Raw genomic sequence first — 24,406 nt, forward strand, 5'->3', positions numbered from 1 at the left:
ATGATCTCAATTTAGTGCTATCAAATATCAGATTTGGTATCAATTCCTTGTACTTGCAGTATGAGCGGACCCTGTACAGTTCCGCAGTATATTTATTCTGGATATCTACTTCATGCTTCAGAAATTGAAGAAGAGTCCTGGGTTTTTAAATAATCTAATCACGGAGTATTATAATCTTAATGAAAAGATAGAGTTATGTGTATTGCTGGCAATCAAAAGATTGTGTGATATCACAAGCTAATAATGTATGTCAGAATTTTATGAGAAGAAGCTTACCACTTTATCAAAACTGCATGTACATGTATGCACATTATGATTTTATTACCCAATACACATCATTATTATACACCTACTGCCGTAACCTGTTGGAGTTTGACCGTCCAATAACTTTCCGTATTTTGTATAGTACGCGGAGTCCCGAATACAGGAGACACACGACGCGCCTGTTTGACCTTTGACCTAACGATCATCGGATGTAAACAAACTATTTTACGGAGAGTTATAGACATAATAACATCTTCCACCAAAATGTATTCGTAGTATAAGGTTTAAAACACGCCAAACACAAAACTGAGTCTAAATGCAATTGATTTTTATTTTAAAAAACAAATTAAACTGAAAATATTCAGCAAAGTTTGCTTGAGCTGCACTGAAAATTAATTGGCTTCGTGCCAACGCAAGGGACTTGTACTACGGAGCAGTAGATCGCGCGCGTTCCACTCATATCGCGCGTGCCGCATCCCTCAAAATTTACCATAGAATTAGTTTATACGGGCGATTAATGGAGGGAGGTGTATAATAATAGGGTTATACACAAAATACGGCCCTGTATGGACTCGGGCTCAGTGAGTGACGTACTGGACGAGCCGAAGGCGAGTCTAATACGTCACTCACTGAGCCCTTGTCCATACAGGGCCGTATTTTGTGAATAACCCTATATTATAATATTTCATATGGAACAAAAAATGAAACGTGCCCTACATTTGATAAAACATCAGAATGTTCTTCTATAGGGGTAAAACTTGATTCCCTATGTATTAATTTTTTTTCTATAAACTGAGATATCAACTGGTTTTTGTTGATTGTAATTGGAGAGTGAGCGTATGTTTTGTCTCTCACTGATCTTTGTTTTTTTTTTCAAGAAGTACCACACATACCTTGAATGTGTTTTGCATGATGAAAATATTCACAGGTCTAAATTTGTTTTTACATGATAATTTTGATCTTTCTTGCTTTTTTTTAATACAGCCATGTCAAACCATTTCTGAAGTTTTATAGATTCTTCTACGTATTTCTTAATTTTAGTTCTATTTTTCCACTGTGGTAACAGCGTGTTTTGCAACATGGAGCCCAAAGCTAGTAGCAATGAAATCTATCATCTTATAGAATGACATGCTATATGGAAAATTGCTCCATATTAAAAATACATGGATGTAGAGTGATTCCATAAGGAAGAAACTGACATGTTCCAAATATATACTTCACTACTTTCTCACAGGATGGAGTTCTCTGTTTGCTTAGAGACAGATTTCATCAAAATTTAAAACAACTGAGTATATATTTCAATTTACAGCAAAAGGAAAGGAATTCTTCATAGTGTACCATACAATAGCCTTCTACTGTATGTTGAATATCACGATAGATTTGTGCCGGAGTATGGTACATTACATTTGTAATGCTACTTTGTAGCAATACCAGGCATTGTCTAGAAATTGCGACAGATTCTCTATATGATGCCAAAGTTGGATGAGCTCACTGAAGCAGTATTGTATAAATGACAATCACTTCTGCATGTATGGTGTAGCCAATAATAAGCTACAGTTTCACTACAGTTACTTGATAGGTTGGGCCACTGCTACTGTACATTGTGGTATGGCTGTTTCATTTGACTGGACTCACCTGATAGAGATATTATTACAATGGACAAAACTCAGATCAAATTTTCCTATCAAAGATTACATATCATTATCATATTATTTGGCTGCCGTGAGGATTTCTATATAGTCTGCACTGTAGTCAGGCAACACTGACTAAACATAAATAATTTTTAATCATGAACACTAGATGTCTTCCTGTATGAACTGCTTGCTATTTGTCCCATATTGAAGACAATCATCAATGGACCAAACTGTGGTGATGAAAGGGTTACAGTGAAGTGGAAGGGGGTTTCCATGCCTTTAAATGTTCCTCAATATTGCTATCCTTCTTTATTTGTTGTAAAAAAGGAAAACCAGAAGCAGCATTTCTTTAATGTGTTGTAGTTAAATATTAACTCTCTCTGCCTGTGAATAAAAATAAATAGTACCTCTTTCCACTTTGTGAATAAAAAAGTGACTGCACAACATATTATACAGTGCATGTATATAAACTCTTTAGGAGGCTAACTTCTCTTTGACATAGTACGTGTATGTACATGAAACCGCTCTCACAGCTGAGTACCATAGGACACTTACCTCACAAAAGAGAAACCAGTTTCCAAGCCAGAACAAGACCATAACCGCCCATATAGCCATGATGGCTGTGTAGATATCTGGCATTGTTGATTCATCGCTACTCAGATGGCTCTGATCTGGATTGAGTAAAGATAATCGCCACTGTAACCAAAAAAAACGAGAATTGAAATGTCAGTCAGTTTCTATATGGTAATTTTACATCTTAAAACAGAAATGTACGATAAAGTGTAGAAGTATCATGTAGTGTCACTGGTTAAGAGACCATTACACGAACTATCCGAGTAGTTTAAAACAATTCCATGCTAAATATAATCCACTGTGCACATGTCACTATTAGTAAAGCATTACCATGACAATAGGTCACAAATCTCTCACTTCGGTTCAAATGTTGCTATGCCAACACACCATAAATTCCATTAGGCCCCGAGCTCAAATCAATATCCCCTGTGCGACACATAACAGTGAAGATAAAAGTCAGCTCGGAAGACGGGCTCTAACTGATGACACACAATAGAATGGTGAAACGTCTGATACAAAGAGAAAATGCTTCTGATACTCTGATGAGGCTGAAAGCCCGATTCCTGGACTCACAGCAACAGATTGATTGATAAGCTTGTTTGCCATTGAAGCATTGACGAGCCCTGCTCGTTTTCCAGTCTGTGTGCTACACTCTATGAAACATGCCCCATGTGTTCAGCCTTATCGCAGATTAGCATAGTCTGGTTGCGGCCACTTGCTGTTAAAGGGCTAGAACAGATCTATGCATGCACTAATCAGGACTATAAATGGGAAAAAGCTTTTTCTCTCCCTTCAAATGCATCGGGCCCTACAGGATATTCAAAGAGGCTCTGACATTAACATTGTTTGACTGCAGCTGAGAACCGCTGATCGCTGCAGCTGAACCAGAAAGTCAGATGGGTTTATTGATAATTAGCGGGAAACACCATATCACTATGGACATATTCCCAAAGGAATGAGAAACTTATTATCAGATATTCTTGATGTATCAAAAGGTGGATGCCTTTATTAATTACTGCGGATCTGATATTGGATTATTGAATTGGGTATAGTCTCTTGAATTTCAGCAAACGCATTCTGTGATGTATTCTAAGGTCTGAGTGGCATGGATATCACTTACGTGCAATTTGAGTATATACAAATGTTCAGGCTGCTATAGATAGTAACTTAGTAGAGATATCATTTTGCAAAATTTAATAAAACTGAGACGTACAAAATTGATGAATATACATCTTGAGACGTTAGTCTCAGGAATATACCGTCTTCAATACCTTTTGGGTATTGGACATATTAATATTCATGAATAAATGATGATACAGACAAGACACACATGAATGCTGGAATATCAGTAACCTGATAATATCACTCTTCATGACTTGACAATAGAGGCACTACGTTTCTAATCAAGTATCTGGGATTCTGAGACTGACGTCAATCGAAATGCAACTACATGGATAAAGTAATCACTAACGCTGGTAAAAGAAACCCTACGTCTGCTAATTGGTATACCTGAGACTTGTTTCTTGACAATTTAGTTATCTGCCACACAATCAACTTAGTGAGAGAGCAATACACGAGTCTTAAACTACATAGAGGTTAGGGGGATCTGAGGGCAAAACAGCGCAGATGGCCTGGTAATAGAATTTGGCCATTTTCTGTGTTTTCTGCAGTGTTCAGAATGTTCATATGGAGTGGATTCTATTCGTGTCAAGATTAATGGGATTTGTGTCGGTAACAGAGACGAGGCTTACGATTCTGACCTAAACGTGCAGTTGATGTAAAACAATATTTGACAGTGGAATAGAAATACTTCTTAGTTGTCACACCAGTGTACAACATTTTACTGAGAATGTTGAGATGATTGATATAAAACAAGTGGGAATAACATCTGTATAATACTTAAGACTGACCTGGCTTATATAACGTGAATTTTTTATATTAGTGCCAGGTCGCACTAAGTGTATATGCAAACCAGGTTACTTGTATAACTATGACTGTCATGAATTTGGTGATACTAACGAATATATGCAGAAATGATCAGCTGATGAACAAAAGAAAGGAATCTGCTTTGGCACTGTAAACTGTTCATCATTAACGTATAAATAGATCATCACTACTTAGGTAATCATCTAATTGGTCAATTAGGCAGCCTTCAGGATGTCCCCTGGACCTTTAAACGACTGATTGCCTGTTCACTAAGTGCCACAAAATGAAGGGCATGATGATCAAATGTGTTTTACATGAAGTGTATCAAACTGCGCCCACTTTTTCTTCCCATTTGTTAAGAGAACAAACCAACAAATTTCATTGCAATAATGAGATAGTTGATGACTTGAATTGCTTGTGCAATACACAATAAGGAAATGAGTTCAGTGATCACGATCAAGTCTTAAAGTAAAAGAAACTGATCATCACTATTCTGAAACCAGCATCACTACTTAGTGGAAAAGTCATGAGTGGAAAGTTTTTCGTATTAATCTCTTGAAAAGACAGCCTGTAGAGATGGGTGAATGCACTCCAAATATCTTTAATAATACTGTGAAATACTGAGTTCTATTGTTTGTAAAGCGTGACTTGTACAATGACGCTTGATACCAGTGGGTGGGTGTGTTTTTCAAGCTGCATGTCGGCAATATCTGCAGGTCTAAAACAAAGTGCATTGCCTTTTACTAAATGACACGGTTTCGCCCTTTTTTTCATTTATATAAAAATTGAAATAATATGTTTTCACTCTCTGAATGATATGTGTCCATACAGATAAATTTAGCTGAAACATAGAACTGTTATACTGGGATGCCTTGTTGGTTGAGGTGATTAGCTTGTGAAACATTTCCACAGACCAAGAAATGTGTATGTCCAACGGCTTAGCCATTTGAGTTCTGTTTTAGTTGTTTCTTTTTAGCTCTGTCTTTGCTGTCTTTGTTTCTCTGCTGTGCTTTATGTTAGTTCTTATTGTCTTTTGCTGGAACTGTAATTGGGCAAAAGCCTGCTGTTCCCAGCCAGTCAATAAATAAATAAATCAATCAATCAATAAATTATACATCATTTCAACAAATATAATGTATAAAGTTAGTCTGAGACCTTCCCCATCCTGAAAGACAGAAACTCTCGCTGGTTTGATCAACTTGACCTGATGATTGCATATGAACTTGGCAGGATAAGTGCATTGTTGATATCAGCAAGAGTATTTGGATATAGCCAGTGAACAGAACTAGCTAATAAGCACATGAATGTATGGCATGTAACTGACAGAATTCTAATACATTAGGCAAAATAAAAAAAATGTTTCAGGTCCTTGTAATTCAGCAAAAGTGATGAGCCAAAGCATTTTCTTCTTTTCCTTTTTTTTTATTCCTAACAATGCTGGTTTGGCACTATTGATGCAACAGTTATTGCCTTTTATCACTGGGTGCATAATACTTTTGTTTACTTTCATTTTCTTTTTAGCATTTTTGGACATGCAAACAGGGATATCTAGGATAGCTGTACTGATAAGGATGTAACCCCCCAAAAAAGACATGATGCGCAAGTTCTGAAATGACGTGCGCGGTGACCAGAAACAGTCTTTTGGGCTGTTAATGGTTTAATGCTACTTTCATTATGTTTGAGTTCTGGATTAACGCATTAAGTATACAATGCAGAGGGAAGTGTATCACTTTGGAAGTAGCATACTGGTATTCAATCATAATTATTTATACTCATGAAAATGAAACTCACTGATTTAATTGTGTTTCAAACCTCCTCTCAACCGTAAACAAAATCAATTCTGCTGTTTAAACTTCTGCATTACTGTCAAAAGGTCCTATACTAGCAATCATTGACTGATGCCCCCTGTCAAGCAACCCTTCATATCATGGTATATGTGTATGGTAGGTGTGAATGTGTAGACAAGCTTGTTATACAGTTAGGAATAAAACAATTAAGGTGACAAAAACTTACCCTACAGGTGTCTTTGTGTTTTGTGCCATTGGTTCTATTAATTGGCTGCTTCCCTGGGCATTGCAAAACAAAGAATGTGAAAAACTGACTTTGTTGTACTCTCTGGGAAAGCCACTGCTCCCCCATCGCTGTTGAATTGTATTCAGCCTTGACATGGAGGCAGTAGGTGTCGTCGCTTTTGTAGATTCTTTTCTTTTCCAGTCGGTGACACTCAAAATTTAAATGATTGCTACTGATTTTGGAGAACTGTTGAGAGAAAAACATACAGAGAATACCATTGAAATGACACTTAACCCTTTTCCTGCCAGACATTAATAACTGTATCACTTCCCCCTCAGCCAAGTCAGTAAAAAGCGGTATTGAGCCAAAACATGACGTATTTTCACCCGCTTGGCTTGGTATGTTATAGCATCTTTTGTCCAAAAAAAATAAACTTTACAGTATTATGTTTTCAACAGCCTTCAAATGTACAGTATTATGTTAAAATACATCATATGGAATATGTTGTTTCATTAATTTTAACCATCTTGACCTGATGGTGAAATATGGACTTGGCAGGAAAAGGGTTAAATGAATGAGTCAGTATCAAACAGCAAATTTTATGCCGACATATTTGAATTGCTACTTTTATCTTTAATAGTCGCGCCAGCGGCTTACTGACTACGCATGCGCTTATTCATAATATACTATGCGAGTAACCGGAAGTGTACCCTTCTTTCTCATGATGGGCACCGCCATGTTTTTTTTTTGAGTACTCGTAAATAAACAAATACAAAACAAATTACTATGATATAACATGCCTTTTATAAAATATACCTCTTTTATTAGCCAATAAATGTTATTATACACCTTGTCGCTGATACAAAGTATCGTTGATATAGATAAACGGAGAAAACTGTCGTGCATATGAACGGGGGCATACGCTAAGAATGCTGGGATTGAATTATAGAAGAGCGCCCCCTGTGTCAATAATTAGATTCAAAAATTGCAAGTTTTTAGACGGAACGCTATAGTTTTCAGCTTGCAAGTGGAAGGTGGGCAGTGCGGTTACCATTGCAATGATAATTATTGCATAATATGTCCCTTGTTTAACGCCATAGGCTGTTATCATTGTAAAAATTGCCAATTTTTGTCCAAAATTTTTACACGCTACAGAAAATCTATACCTGCCCTGCTGCAGGGTTTGACGTCGTGTAAGTACGTGAACTGCTTTCATCAGAGGGAAACTGGGCATAGTTGTCATATAAACGTTTCTGAAGTAACAATTACAGTTTATCATGAATCAATACAAATAACATTGCCAATCTTAACCCCTGGCGCGACACCAAGGGCTGAGCCCTTTATAATATTAGATATATCATGACACAGTAATTGCCAAACAGACTGAGTCTGTGTAAACTTTCAGAGTCTATTATTGTGCATAAAACATTAAATATGTCAACTATAACAGGACAATTGTGTTGTAGTTTTGTTTAAAAATTCCTCAAGCTTGTGAGTTTACGAGTAATTATCACTGAGGTGGGTTACAAAATGTTGATACCATGAAAAAACGAATGCAGAATTATTTTCAAAAAAATATTTCCGGCAGAAAGAGCAACATCAATTTCTGGATATATACGGTACTCATATTCTCCATTTGAATATTATGATTTATGACTATTTTTAGTATTCAAATCTGTTACTGCTGTCCAGTTCAGTAATTTCTTTAGTATAAAATCACAGGAGCATGTCAAAAGATCGATGTTGGATAAAAATGTTGATTCTTTAAAGTTTAGGATGGGAGGGGTTTTAACCCAAAAATATTTTGCATCTGATAAAAACTATATTCTACTTCGGTTTAGTCAAGATTTCTTCAAAAGAGTGTAATAATTGTTTGTTTTCACTTCCTTTGTGGCAAAGTTAATGGAGACTTGGAAAAACTGGTGAACTAGGCCTGGAGTGAGATCATGTGCAATTTGTTCACTAGTGCTTTTGGTGAATACAGTGCACCTGAAATTCTAGAATGGTTCTCCTAACAGGCTATATCGGTATAAAAATCCATCTACAAATTTCTAAAAGCTGACAAATAAGTTACGCGATGTACCGTAAAAATCTGAAACAGTGCCGGGAAAAATCATCAAATCAATTAAAGTGCAGGGTTGTTAACTGTCTCTGACAATCAAAATATAAACATGATAGAAAGCAATTATGGTGCTAGTTTCCCAGCTCATGAGGTAACGTAGATTAGCCCATGAGTCTCTTGGCCTTTTTTTTAATGATGTTTCAATGAAGCTTCTCAACTGATATTTTATCTTTTGCTTCATTTTGGATGTTTGCTTTCACCAAGTTTAACGTTACTGCTTGTTACTAGATTACACCAATCTGAATATGGGCACTTCCCTGGTGCTAGAGTAACTCGAAACAAATTTTTTCAAAAATTCATTTCTTTTTTTCTAACATGGTTAAGCCCACACTTGGAGCAAGTGTGGCGGTCACACAAAAATTGTCAACAGCGAGTTACTTTAACATAGCTTCCAAAATGTTACCCAGGCCTAACAATGGGCAAGACATGTCAACAACCGCTATTTCTCCCCGATCAATATCAAATGACCTTGGTGAAACATTGCCTATATCAAAAATATTGCTGCTGATACAACTACAAAAATTGTTGTTTGAAAAGGAATTCCTTATTGTGTTCATATGTACGGTAACTGTTATCCTACCAATAACAGAAACAAATGTGTTTTCAAATGAACATTGTTGTTATTTGCCATTTCCCCATCCTGAGTATCTTAAAGTATATGATTGGATGAATTACAGTTGGGACATAATAGGAAACTCTGACCAACATTCTACAATTAAGTTGGGGGGGGGGGGGGTTTCTGAGCAAAACTTAAAGAATTAACTTTTTTACCAGGCATTGAACTTTTAACGTCATCCCTAATAAGACCATCATAAGTAAATGTTGATGTTCTGGTTTATATAACTTAATGTAGGCAACAGCAGATATGAGTCATTTATTATTATAGCACAAGATTTATTTTGTTTGGTGATGAAAAGTGTTTACTTTTATAGTAATAGATAGATATACGCTTATATTTGGACTTTCATGACATTAAAAATTTGTGCACTCACTTTCTGTCAGGTGCAGCTGATAGCATGACAATAGTTCAACTTCACAAACACAAATAGGCTTCATCTAAGACTGTAAAGATATATTCTTTCCTCAGAGTTAAGTTTTTTTCTCTTGATAAGAAATTACAGAAATTTCTGAATTTTTGAGGGAAAAGAGCACAAAGTCAATGACCAACGGATTTTAAACAAAGCAAAAGAATGATATATAGACCAAGAAAGATTTTTTAGGAAGGAAAAAAGAGTTGTATGGAGGATACCAAATGGCCTTGACATTTTTAGTTGAAGCAGTGACATTGTCCTAAATTACAAAGGTTTGGGGCATTTACGTCAGTGTCTGTCAGTGCTGCAAGGAAGTGACGTCACGTAGTGGGCAAGTCATCGTAAAGTATTTATAAATGGATGTTTTTGCTCCTAAATATTGAATGAATTACATGAGCAAGCAATGACTTAAAGGTAAATGATCCAACCATGCACCCAACTAATCCTGTTTTTCTAGGCAACCCAACCCTTTTTTCTGCATTTCAAAAATCAGTGCATGAATCTGCAGGTACATGTATACATTTCTCTGTGGGTTACACACTAAATGAAAGGACAGTTGTGAATTGATCTGCCCTGTTTTCTGTTGGTTTGTTAAAGCCACAATAGTTATGAATTTTATGCATTATTTTCATGATTTTATTTTCAAACCAACGTTGATTTGTGTAAATGTGCTACCTAAAGGACGTGTATATAGTATCAATGCTCGCTGATTTGGACTATGCCTACATGTTTTAACAGGTTAAATAATTAACAGGTGCTGCACTATTAAAATGGCACCCGAAAGAAATGTACAAAAATGCAGTATTTTGTGCACATACACAACGTGATCATCCAAGGAACAAGCATGATGCCATTTACTTGAATGCACAACACATGATGGCTGACATTTTGTTGTCGTAATCTTTATTTTCTTTGTATGTGATTAGTTTTTGAACATGGCCGGAAATCTAAAATGATGTTAAAACTTTTGATGCCACTTTCAACACTTATGACATTGTTATACACTTTAAGTCTTTAATGGGTCTTACATTATTCAACTCTTGGAAAATAGGATATTTTGAGATTGGGTTATTACACATTCACAGCTATTGGGGCTTCAACAGAAGCAGAGACATTCTAATTAGGCCTAATATTAATTAAACCATATATAAATGTCCATCTTTAAATTGCCCCTGGCACATTTTCATTTTTTATTATCACTAAGATAGCCATGCCTTGATCAATTTCATGCTTAGACGCTGACATTAATTTTCTGTATCAGAACAAAGTGATGCATGTTAGCCCTACACAATCATCCTTGACAATGAAAATTACAATGTGAAAATTTCACATTGAGCGAATAATGATACTGGCAAATATCACTCATTTCAGCTGTAGGTAGTCATGGACAATTTGTATGACTGTTACTAAATGTAGTGGTATACCGGTATAACCTGATACAAGTCAACAATATCACTGGGAAGTGCAAGGGGTGTGGAGACCAAATAACTGTTAAGTCTGTGGAATTTCCTTATTCTTTATTTTCAAAGGGAACTGCAATAAAGGTTTCTGATAACCAGTGCCTTTAGGGACTGGTCAGTTTCTTCGGCCTGGGGGGGGGGGGGGGGGGCGGTGGATTATTTTTTGCCGACGTCAAAAAGTGGCTGACCCCCCCTATTCCAAATTTTGAAAACAGGGTGACCCCCCTATTCCAAATTTCTAAAACAGGGTGACCCCCCCCCCCCCCCCCCCCCCGGCGCGACAAAGGTAAAACAAAAGATGGACATAAATTATATATATATATATATATATATATATATATATATATATATATTATATATATATATATATATATATATATATATTTTTACATTTTACATATATTTATATTTTAAATAGTCATTCTATGTTTTAGTGAAATTGTTGACATGTCAGTTGTAAGATAGGAATTTCAAAGTGTCAATCTTAAAGTTTAAATACAGTACATTTTGAATGAGCTGTATTTTGAATGAGCTGTGAATGTATTTCACACTTTCTCTGCTTAACCAGATGTCCTGAACTGTTGTACAGAAATGGATGTCAATCATTAATATCAAAGAGGAAAAAGCAGTGAATCAAAAACTTTGATGGGTGTTAAGACTTGCCAACCATCCAATTAAATCTACTGAGGAGCCATAGAGATTTTTTTTAGCCAAATCTGATGTGTACAGTGTCTGAGAGGACCTTTTCTTGTGTAACATTGAAACCATAAAAGCACAGCTAATAATGACAAAAACTGCCTTTTTTACTGTTATTTTGTTCATAAAAAAGCATCTTTCTACAGAAAACCTATGAAACAAAGGAAAATAATTGCATCAATGAGAAGGAAAGATATCTTGTCATTTTTCTATCTCTAAAATAAGTCACTGTATCAAATATATATTGTGAAATATTTGTGCATGTTGCTTTCTCATACTGAATTCTCACAGAGAGAACAGAAAAGTATCAGGAATTTGTCATCCTTTTCATATGAAATGCAGATTTCATAATGGTACACTTTCACTTAGCAAACATCAAGATATCTCTGAAAGTATGGCGCCCGAAGGGCGCGCCAAAAAATATGAAACATCCTGATATCTCTGATATATATGCCTTGTATATTAAAGTCATGCACCTGAAGGGCATGCTGAAGATGTATGATATATTAAAGTAATGAGCTTGAAGAGCATGCTGAAAACTATTGAACATACAGATATCTCTGATGTATGTATGCTTGATATGTTAAAGTTGGGCGTGCTGAAAAATATGACTGATTATTAAAGTTACGCGCCCGAAGGGCGCGCCGAAAAATACAACTGAATGATGAATTTTGTGGCTGACACTAGCATTTTAGGCAATGATGAGCCTGTGTCAAAATTCAAAAACACACTGACCCCCCCTATTGGGCATTTCAAAAACATGGTGACCCCCCTATCACCAAAGTCAAAAACAGGGGGACCCCCCCATGAATCCACCGTCCCCCCCCCCCCCAGGCTGAAGAAACGACCCAGTCCCTTACAGATTACATCATAAAAACCATATATTTTATTTCTTGAGTACATTTCTGTTAAAATTCTTCAAAGATAAGGCTAAACACTTTCCTATTTTCATGATTCTGACACACTTCAGTACAAACTAAAATTGGCTAGATAGCAAATTCCATGTAAATGGGTATACTGAACAATTATTTCACACTTTTGAAATTATTTTGCATACTTGTTTAATTAATTTTTTATAGATGTGGGTATAGACTCTGCTAACATGTCATACTGAGATATTCATCTTTCATTATCACATTCAAATTTAGAATAGCACACAGGTACATGTATGTGTCTATGTCTGTCTATGAAAGCTTGCCTGTATACGTGCATATCTGTCTACAAAAACACACACAATAGAAATTTACTGATATTATAATGCTTACCTCTCTTGCTTCATTTGTTGTACAGAAAAGTAACCACATAGAAGGAGGGACTGCTGGCTCCTAAAAACAAACCACAGAATATTATGTCTGAAGGGAATGACCTCTACCAGAAGGAATTTGCACAATTAGGAAGCACACGTTAATATAGCAGGGTAGACTTTGTAAGATTAAGGTTGACATGGCTGGTATTTTCCTATGAAGGGTGTATATAGAAATTGGTAAAACATTAAAACTTAATAACAGATTCATATATTTGAGCATAGACAGTAGAGGGGAACCCCTTCTAGTGTTTTTGATTTGAGAAGATTCAACAGTAGAGATCAAAACTACAGTAAGAAAGACTTGCACAGTGTGAATTAGATAAGTACCGGTGTACTACATAAAAAATATGCCCTTGCTGGTTTGAGCCACTTTAAATGCAAATTGACTATAAATAAATAAATAAATAAATAAATGAACAAATAAATAAATAAATAAATAAACAAACAAAGAAATAAATAAATAAAGAAATAGCATACTTTAATAGTAAACTTATTTTTATTCCATATGCAAAATAAAATAAAGTATAAGACAACAAGAATATATACAATTACAAGTGTACATGTAGCTGGAATGTAAACAAGGCAAACGACCATGAAAAATGTGAAAATTATGGTAATTATTGTTTGTATATTGTGCGTGATATCTCAGTGAAATGATTTATTATTTCTTTTACTGCTATAGTGTTATATCAGAGTTCTTTAGATTATGTCAGTTTAAATCACAAGGGCCGGTACAAGCCCAAATGGCAAATTTGCCATTCTATACATTGAGCTGATAGGCTACAGTGTAAAAACTAGTATCACCATGCCCTAGAGAATTGTCCTTGTGCCAAATTTGAATGACATCAGTCTAGGCATGTCTGCATAATGGCTGTGGACATTTAATAACATAGGGCTAAAGTCCCTGAAGCTACTATAGACATGGATACAAAATTAAGTATTTCCTGACTGTATGAAATTATCTCACTAAGGTCATCCTAGGGACCTGTAAACCAAATATTAAAGCTTTCTAACCAGCGGTTTTGAAAAAACAAGTGACCCAACAGTCGACAGAGCTCTGCTGTGTTATGTAGAGAATAACTTTTTGTGACACATGTATTGATGAAGAAGGTGGATATCTTTGATAGCTCATTTCAGGATGGCCTGACCAAAAATGGCAAAATTAGCTGCAAAAATACAAAATTGAAGATTTCATCATAATTTCAATATATTAACATTAAGGTAAAGGGCGACGAATTCGGACGCGCACACGCTTTAGAACGTTTCTGCGCAGATTTAACTCCAGCCTGCCGCAAATGGGTTATTTTGTAGCGCATGTATTTAACATCACCTGTCATTGTTGAAATTGCGCTTTTACCTAATTTTTGTTTTTGTTTTATATTTTTGCCTTCAAATACATCAGTCTTGCTTTGTAATGTTTTTGTCCTAAAAATGATGACCCTTTTACATTAACTGTTACAAATATGTGTCACTTGAAATTAATACCTGTAAGAGTTCAAAGTACTTAGTCCAATCCGCCATCCTGATCTTTATGGGGGTGGTGTGTCTGATCAAAATGATCTTACAACAGTTAATGAATTCTAGATAAAGACATGATATCCTTACATATTACTATTGAAAACAATTTCTGCAAAACCTTTGGTGTCCAATTGTAAAATTGCTACCTGATTGCTGTTAATTATTTTATGAGGCACATTTTTCTTTAGATATTGTAAAACATGTATTAACAATGAGCATAATCCTGTTCATATACCACTACAAACACGCTGTGTGATCCTAAGTATCTGCCTGTCACATACAAATTTTTGTCCCATGTATGATGACTTGTCCCATGATAGCTGGCAAACAGTATTACAACCATGTCGAGAGTATTAAATTCCACAATCATACTCTATGTGTATGAAATCAGCGATGATTATGGTTAGCAGATATTGTAATAGCATCTTTGGCTAAAAATACACCAAAAATAGCAATATCTATTCAATTAAGGTGACATTCACTAAATGATACAGGTTGACTACATCATCTCTTTCAATTTTGATAATATGAACTCAACATCACAGAACTTGCACGAGTAATTATGCATGCTTTTGAACACTGGTTCATGTACGTGCATGTAAAGGTTGTCAAGAGGGATTACATGTAAACTGTAGTAAAACACATGAAATACCTTTCACAGTTCCTGACTGTTCACAGCTGATAACAAGTATTGTACCGCATTTCAATAAATTTCAAAACAATTTCTATACATGATAAAGTATCTTAAGATATGCATAGTTTCCTTTCAAAATTTCTCCACGACTTTTTTTTTCTCTAGCTGATTAATTCAATGTTTTTTCTATACTTTACAGTTTACTTTCAAATTTTTTACTAGGAGGGACATTATTACCAATCCCCATTATCATTTTTGTAACACATGTATACGCATCATGTGAAAGGTCATGTTAATAAAGTTCTCCTTATTAATATGTGATGACAGATCATCAACCAAATATCCATGGTAAAGTCCTCCTTGCAGACATGCATGGTAATATGACGCCATGCTTTCATGACATTGATATCAAAAACTACTTCATCAAGGTACATATATCTTACAGACATTGGGTGAGAACAGACTGCTGGTGGGTGATGTGTCAGTCAGCAGAGTAAAATAAACCACTCTAGTCTCTCCCTGGTTGAAAGGTAATGCAAATAACACTGAAGAATGCAGATTACGAAATATTTAAATCTATTTGAAAAATGTCTATGTACGGCAATTTCAAACCGGAACATTTATAAAACCTGTTTTTTTCCCCAATAGGTCTTATTTTACTGACTTGCTTTTCCATTTAGTTGACACACTACAAATGTGTACCAGTACATTTTTAAAGAGAACAACAATATTGTTTTTTTTTTATCTGGTCCACTACCAATTTACACAACACAAATTACTACAAGTCTTGATAACATGATGAAATGTATTCAATTTTAATTAAAAAACTGAAGTTTGTATGATGAATTCTCAGCAAAAAGTTATAACGAATACGGAAGGAAGGATTGTTTGAATACAAACATATACAATAAAATACAAATGATTTGAAAGAGTTGGATTTACTGACATATGCTGATGTTATTGCTGTAATCTGTATGGATAGATCTGCCCCAGCAAAGGACCACAGGGGATCTCATTGGAATTGCCAATTATGCTATAGATGTCCTTACACTGAGGACAACAGATTACTGGCATTGAACCTCCGCACTTGTGACCTTCACCCGAGTGTGGAATTAAATCACTGAATACAAACAGCTGAATTGATCGAACTGAACTCCCTACTGCTCACACTACCAGGGAATACTGATATTACTGATTAATTGACTGTGTGAACATCTACAATAGAAAATGGGTTTATTGACATTATATAAAAAGCTTGGTATATAACTGCATGATTGGACTGTGTCACGTGCAGACAAAGCTGACATTATCTACAAGTAAAATTAAAATATTGCAATCCAATGCTTGTCTTCAGAAATTACAATAAGGTTTTTCTTGCAGCAATATCTCATGATGGAAATATAACATCTTTACTTTTAAATCATGTACCAGTATTACTGCTGGAAAATTTTCATGATTTTCATTAAATCATCACACGCGCTCATGACAGGTCCCATAAGAGTACATTTTTCAAAGTTGTACCGATAGATATTTACAAAATATTACAAACTATCATACATTAAAATTTGAATCATACTCAATGAAAAATGTTGAAGAGTTTCATCTCCTAATGATCAACAAATAAATACCCATGTAATATAATGAGTGACACACACACACTTATGAAAATGTTGAAACCTAGAACACCTACATGTACCCAGCATTTTACTTCACAATAATTTCCCTAGATATTATCATAGCAATTGCACAGATATACATAATAGCAGCTTTGACAATGGGACAAGGACATACCAGAGGTACAATGAAATACTATAAAAGCTTTCACATGTAAAGTAACATCTACACTTGTTGACTTCACTTTCAAAACAATTATTTTCCAATACATTTTCAACCTTGGAAAAGCACACGCTGATATCATCTTTGAAGCTACAAAATTAAGTATTTTTCCATTCCTGGATTTCAAAGCTACTCATATTACATTAATGACATATTCAATTATATCATTTGCAATGACATTTAACCAGACCTCTTCACAGCAGAGAACAACTCATATTGATAATTTGCAATGACACTAACAAAAGAGATGTCAATAATACTGATAAACAACAGCAGCTAAATGCAGTATTCTTTGTTATGGGTCAGCTCTATCATAGTAAACAGACACTGGTGCTTTCAAAGAACAAACGAATGTTTAAATATAGAATCTATTTACTTTCATGCCTTGAAATGTTACTACATGTAGCTGTTACCTTGATAATTAAATGACGGGTCACTTGCAGCAATCACCTGCCATTGAATACATACACACCAGCCATTACTTAAAGTTGTGTGCATTGGCAGGGCATATTTTTCTCTCACTGAAATTTTAACAGACATTGTATATTCACAATTAAGTCTTGTCTGTTAAGACATTTTGATGCTGACACTCCTAACTATCCTTTTCTCAACCTGTTCAAAAATAGTATTAGCTAAGAATATATTTTGTGCAGTTGTCTGATTTAATACAGTGGCCCTATATTTGTGTCTACATTCAAAAGCTTTTAGAAAGGAATTCATTTTATTAGTAAATAAGATGTGAAAATGATGGCTAGTTTTCAGGTTGCGTATGAAAGGATATCAAACATTATTTCTCCTGTTGGAAGATAAGCTAAAATTAGGCTTACTGTAGTGAAAAAACAAACAAATTACTAGATTAATTTACCTAATTTATGAAATCCTATTTTATTATATGTATCACTTGTTTTATTACAGGCATTTCAGATAAGATCACACTTTGTGATAAGAGTATTCATATTGCATAGAGCAGATGTAAAAGTGTTATTGGATGGATTGAGGTAAACATGCCATTGACAGAGCAATAGGCTTCTGTTCATCTGAGATGAGACTACTTGATACAAATCCATGTTTGACAGACTCCCATTGACGGCATTGATTTACTTAATTGTGAAACCTCTTTACAGATAATGTCGTGGTTCAGTTCAAACCGTGGGGACAAGATGTCTGGCATTTCATTGACGATTAGAGTCAGTACCATCGAGTAGAGAAGCCAATGTAACATGCATAGCGCTGAAGAAGATTCTTGCCACACAGATAATATTATCAAAGACTTGGACGGGAAGTTGTTGCCTTTGAATATGATCCATGTGCACTATCATGAGTTGTAACACTATAACGCATAGTGGTGATATCACTATTTTAGCATGAGTTGTAAAACTTCTTTGCTGACTGTGTGAAATAGTTGAAGTAAAAGAGGAAAAAATTCTAAAGTGTATAAAATGGAACTGAACAGAAAGTCTACAGACAAAATCAACTACACAATATCCTGTTCTGGTTTTCAATCAGCCCTGATGACCTTCGTATTCTCTTCTAGTACTTTATCTAGATTTTTCTGTCTGTTCATACAGGAAAGAGGTCAATACGTTATCACTTTTACTAGACTGATGGCCTGAACTTAAACATGAAGATTAACATTTTTAACTTCTTTATTGCCTTGTGACATTAATGAATGAGCGGTAAACCTGCCCTACACACTTTTTTTTTAATTTATGATGTTCAGTTTGCATCAATGTCTGACATTTGGGCTGTGTGAAATCTAAAATGAATACAGTAAGTCTAAAGATTGTAACTAATTACTGGTATAATCTGTTAATTGATGTGCTGATTGCAATTTTCAGCTTGCTCTTTTGTTTACTGTGTGAATAGTCTGAATTCACTGACAACTTAAATATGATATATTTTCTCTCCATACGATGGAGTGATTTGATTTTCGGACAACAAGGTAGTATTTTTATCTCTATTACTACTATTGTATATGTACAGGTATTTGTTGTGCATGTCAGTTATATAAGCAATGTACCTCTCACAGTTAACCTATATTTGCATGAACTTTCTTCACACGTTCATGGGGCTGTGAACATACCATACGGTAAGTTCAAATAATCATGGACTCGACATTGGCGGTATCCTTCTTAACTGTGCGAGGGTGTTGCAATTATAAATCTTGACACCTTCGCACCTTCAATGAAACTTACATGTTACACTTTTTGTTGTAAAACCTCATGTGATTGTATGACAGATGTCTGCTGTAGGTGTCAATGGTTACTAAAACGATCTGCTGTCAAAGCAGTCATGATAAATGTGTCATCGCAGCATATTCAATATTTGGTGGAAAATAGCAAAGTTGTTGCCTTTGAATATGATACATGTGCACTATCACGAGTTGTAAGACTATAAAGCACAGAGGTAATATCATTGTTTTGGCAGAGTTGTGAAACTTCTTTGCTGACTCTGTGTAAAAGTTAATGAAAACGGGAACAGATAAAATCAACAAGATCCTGTTCTGGTTTATAATTAGCCTCGGTGACCTGTCATGTTCTCTTCTTCTACTTTATCAAGATTTTTCAGTCTGTTCATACAGGAAAGCGATCACAATGTTATCACTTTCACCAGACTGATGGCCTGAACTTAAAGTCACAATAGCTGCAAAAGTATAATAAACCGATCTAAAAAAATATCATCAGTTTTCCAAGAGTTTTCTTTGAACAAGATTCATTAAGACTGAAATAGTGTATCACATTGCCTTAAGTGTCAAAAGTGACAAAAGTGACATGTAGATTCAAAAGTTTTAACATCATTTTTGATTTCCCGCCATTTACAAAAATTCATCATGTGACAGAAGAATAAAATTACAACAACAAAATGTCAGCCATCGTGCGTTGTGCATTCAAGTCAATGGCATGCTTATTTCTTGAATGATCATGTGTATGTGCACTAAATATTGCATGTTTTGTACTTTTCTGTGGGGGTTCCATTTTATGAGTGCAGCATCTGTTTATCCTTTACGTGTAACCTGTTAAAATGTGTAGGCATGGTCAAAATCAGTGATACTTAACTTCTATACACATTCAGTTAGCGCATTCACACGAACCAACTTTGGTTTGAAAATAAAATCATGATAATAATGCATTAACTTTGCAGCTACTGTGGCTTTAAACATGAAGATAAACTTTTTTAACTTCTTTTTTGCTTACACACTTTTTTGTGAATTATTATGATGTTCAATCAATGTCTGACATTTGGGGTATGTGAAATCTAATATGAGTCAGTCAGATTGTAACTTACCAGTAATTATCCTTTGTTACATTTACCAATGATTTTGACGATGAGATACTGCTGGATATTGATACACTACCTAATTAGGTTTGTCAGTTTGCTCTTGAATTTACCCTTTTAGTGGTCAACTTTTACAACTTTGCGCCAACATCAGACAGACTAAAACAGCAGGTGACACAGCAAGATGTCTGTAAACTAATTTACTATGTAGTATGTTTATATCTTTACAGCAGCTATCAGTTTCAATGGTGACACACACAGGCCAAATGAAAATATAACATTGTTAGATTTAGCAACTATTGCCACTACCAGCGATTATAGTACTAGTGACAATTAAATATAACCCATTCAGGTCGTCTACTTCAAGTAAAATTTGAAAAACAAGTACACGTCCCATTGCACAATTTACAACTTTTTTGTGTGATCCATTTTGTACTACTTTTAGATTTTGGTTAGATTTGAGTTGAAGAGAAATGTTTTAGTTTTGAATTATTTCTTCGTTCGACGAAACACTTGTCTGAGTTTTTTTAGACTAGAAAGTTGCTGACCCAAAGCCCTTGGGTTGTTAGTTTTATATTTTATTTTTCTGTTAAATGAAAACGTCGGATCAACTAGAAATGAGAAACACTCTTACAATGTTGCAAGGTTTTTATCGCTACAATCTTGTCAATATAGAAAACTGTTGTCTGAGTTTTTTTAGGCTAGAAAGTTGCTGACACAAAGACCTTGGGTTGTTCAATAGTTTTAGATTTTTTTGTGTTTAATAAAAACGTCGGATCAACTAGAAAAGATAAACACTCTTACAATGTTTTTATCGCTTGTCGCTACAATCTTGTCAATATAGAAAACAAATGACGTTCACGAAATAGCCTGAAACCCCCAAGTTCACTTTGTACTGAAGTAGGCCCCGATATCAGCTCATTGAGAAATGTGGTGTCATTCATTTGTTGATAACCTAAGCAAACTTTGTTCATTTTACACATCACTCTATTATTTTTGAAGTCATGAACTTTATTGATATTCAACTACAAAGAACACTGTCCTCTGAGTCTAAATTTGCAGTTAACGTTGTTCTTTTACCACCTCTCGGTGAATTTGAACTGCTTGTAAAACTTGGCAACCAGTCTCTGTGTGTGTCACCATTGAAACTGATAGCTGCTGCAAAGATATAAACATACTACATAGTAAATTAGTTTACAGACATCTTGCTGTGTCACCTGCTGTTTTAGTCTGTCTGATGTTGGCGCAAAGTTGTAAAAGTTGACCACTAAAAGCGTAAATTCAAGAGCAAACTGACAAACCTAATTAGGTAGTGTATCAATATCCAGCAGTATCTCATCGTCAAAATCATTGGTAAATGTACTGTAATTGATGTGCTGAATTGCAATTTTCAGCTTGCTCCTTTGTTTTTGGTGTGAGTAGTCTGAATTCAATGACAACTCAAATATGTATTTTCTCTCCATATGCAGGATTGATTTGATTTCTTAATCACAAAGTAGTATTTTTATCTCTATATTACTACTAATTCATCATAGCACAAGAATTTTTGTATGCATGTGAGTTATAATAGCAATGTACCTCTCACAGTTAACCTATATTTGCATGAACTTTCTTCATACTTTCAAGGAGGCTGTGAATATGGGTTCAAACACTCATGAACTCACCTTTGGCGGTCTCCTTTTTAACTGTACGAGGGTGTTGCAATTATAAATCTTGATACCCTTCGTGCGTTCAATGAAATCTATCATGTTACATGTATACTTTTTGTTGCAAAACCTCATATGATTGTATGACAGCTAGGTGTCTGCTGCAAGTGTCAGTGGTCACTGTAACAATCTCTGTCTGAAGTAGTCATGATAAATGTATCATCACAGTATATGCTATATTAGGTGAAAAACAACATAATTTTGGGCACAATCAATATTATACTAGTGAACAAAGTGTCATGATTCTGTAGTTTTCACACTAAAGAATTAAAGATAATACATCAATTTAAAAAGCACCTTGTACGGCCCTCATATATCTACAGGAAACCTCTCACTCAAATGTGATGCTCACTATGAGAATAATTTCCATCCTCTTAATCAGTTATCTTATCGGAGAGTCCACAGAGGAGACACATAGCAAATAAGTCATTGATGATCTTAGAAATTGATAAGAAACAGTACACTGAGAAGAAAGCTATCTTCCTAATTTAACAACTATATCAAACACAGTTATATGAATTAATGAATTAAGGTGCTTACAATAATTTACTAACTTCCACAGAATAATCCCCAAAGTGACACCATGAAATCCTGACTCTGGCAAGTACCAAAGTATACTGCCAGTGCTACCCAAGGAAAATGTTCTATACCTTTTAGTTTTAAAGGCTGATATTGGCTATTCAGAATTCTGTATGGCTTTTACAGTGGTGAAAAGATTTCAGCAAGACAATAAATATTAAGGCAATTATAATAACCCTGGTATGACTGTTATAATGGAAGATAATTGTCTGTGATCAAAAATCACGAGTCAGTTGAATAAGGAAAATTTCCAGTTAAATATCGAGTAACTGCCATGGAGATAGGGCATTGCAAATACATTTTTGTACCTGACAACATTTTATGTTACAGAACACTTCATCAATTACACACCATCCCTATCATTTTAATGAATAACAAACAGTAAAACAGACAGCTTCTATCATTTTCTGTCTGCGTAAATACATGTACATGAGAGACATGATGTATGGGGGGAAAAAAGATTAATTCTTAAAATATCACACATTAGAGATTTTTGCAATACAAGCCATACTGCCAATGGCATACTTTGAGTTGACCACAGGGCTGTAGGTTAATCCTTCCTTGAGTTTTAGTACAGGGTTGAATTTCAGCTGAAATCGAGAATGACATTTCATTTTATCACAAGATGGAACCCCAAGATGATGATACTGCTATCAATTTTCAATTTCCCTACTATCTTTTTGATTTAATCAGCAGTGCCTCTGGTGATGATTCCCTTTACGATGAGAGAGTTACTTGTGATTATGGGGTATTACTCTGGAGTAAATGGAATTACCAAAAGATCAAGTCATCGAAGCCAAGGAAGTTGAAATTTTTTTCCAAGAACTGCATTTAAATCATTTTGTTTGTCCAATGCATTTCATATGCTGGGAAGGCAAAGTGGAGATCTTGTCGACTTTCCTTCCTGTTAAGGAAGTAGCAATACAAGCAGCATAATGTGTTTGCTATAAATTAAACAAAAATTTACACCCAACAGTCTACCAGATGTACATTTGGTCAGACTGCTTGGATAAAACATGCAAGCAATCATATATATAGTTTAACGAGAACTTAGTGTACACGCTGTAGACAGATAAAACAGGTGATCACCCACAAAACTTTTAATAGAAGGCATCTGTTTATTATTGAAATATAAAAGTAGTTCTTGTAAATGATAGATTATTCTAGAATTTAGTTCAAGGTATCTCACCAATGAATGTCAATTACTGCTTTATCACCTTGCATAAATCAGATGGCTTGCTGAAGGATGACAACCTATATAAATCGTTTTTTCTTTCTGAGGAACCAAGCATGGGATTTTGATCATCAATCAGATGATGTTAACTTATTTTTATGCTTATAATTGCATGACCTTGTTATTCATATGTCAAATAACGAAAATGACATTAAAAAAAGTAGGAGTGTGATGAAAAAATGAAAATTAATATCTTGAAATCACTTTGGGGAAATCCACTAGTCAGTCTTTGCTTTTTTCTTACAGCATCTTTTAATGTTATTTACTTTGCTTCAGTAAATGCCACATATACATGTCCATGTTGAAATGCATGGGAATGTTTCCCTCATTTTATTCCTGCAATAGATATTATCCTTTTAATAATCTATACGACTGTTAGGTTTTCATCTTATTGGGTAAAGAACTTCCAATTCAAATATTTGATTGAGATATTGATCATATTACTATTCTACACTATTGATCCCCGACCAGCTACACAAATATTTTCCTTGACACTGAATGCTTCACCGAGCAAAATCAAATCATACACCCTGTTGCACACAGAACACACATCTGCACAGGTGCACAGTGACACAACAATACCAGTTATTGTGTTTTA

General features: G+C 34.9%; 1 protein-coding gene across 1 annotated transcript in view; it reads right to left on the reverse strand.

Moving 5' to 3' along the window:
- Positions 1 to 24,406, reverse strand: part of LOC139119877 (uncharacterized) — a 43,618-nt gene that overhangs the window by 14,507 nt on the left and 4,705 nt on the right. Inside the window, exons 2-4 of the mRNA XM_070683811.1 lie at positions 12,985 to 13,044; positions 6,411 to 6,656; positions 2,454 to 2,594 (exon numbers count right to left, since the gene is read on the reverse strand). Coding sequence (XP_070539912.1) covers positions 2,454 to 2,594; positions 6,411 to 6,656; positions 12,985 to 13,044 — 447 coding nt within the window. The remainder of the gene's footprint in view (positions 1 to 2,453; positions 2,595 to 6,410; positions 6,657 to 12,984; positions 13,045 to 24,406) is intronic.

Source organism: Ptychodera flava, chromosome 20, assembly GCF_041260155.1.
Source record: "Ptychodera flava strain L36383 chromosome 20, AS_Pfla_20210202, whole genome shotgun sequence".
Classification (NCBI taxonomy): domain Eukaryota; kingdom Metazoa; phylum Hemichordata; class Enteropneusta; family Ptychoderidae; genus Ptychodera; species Ptychodera flava.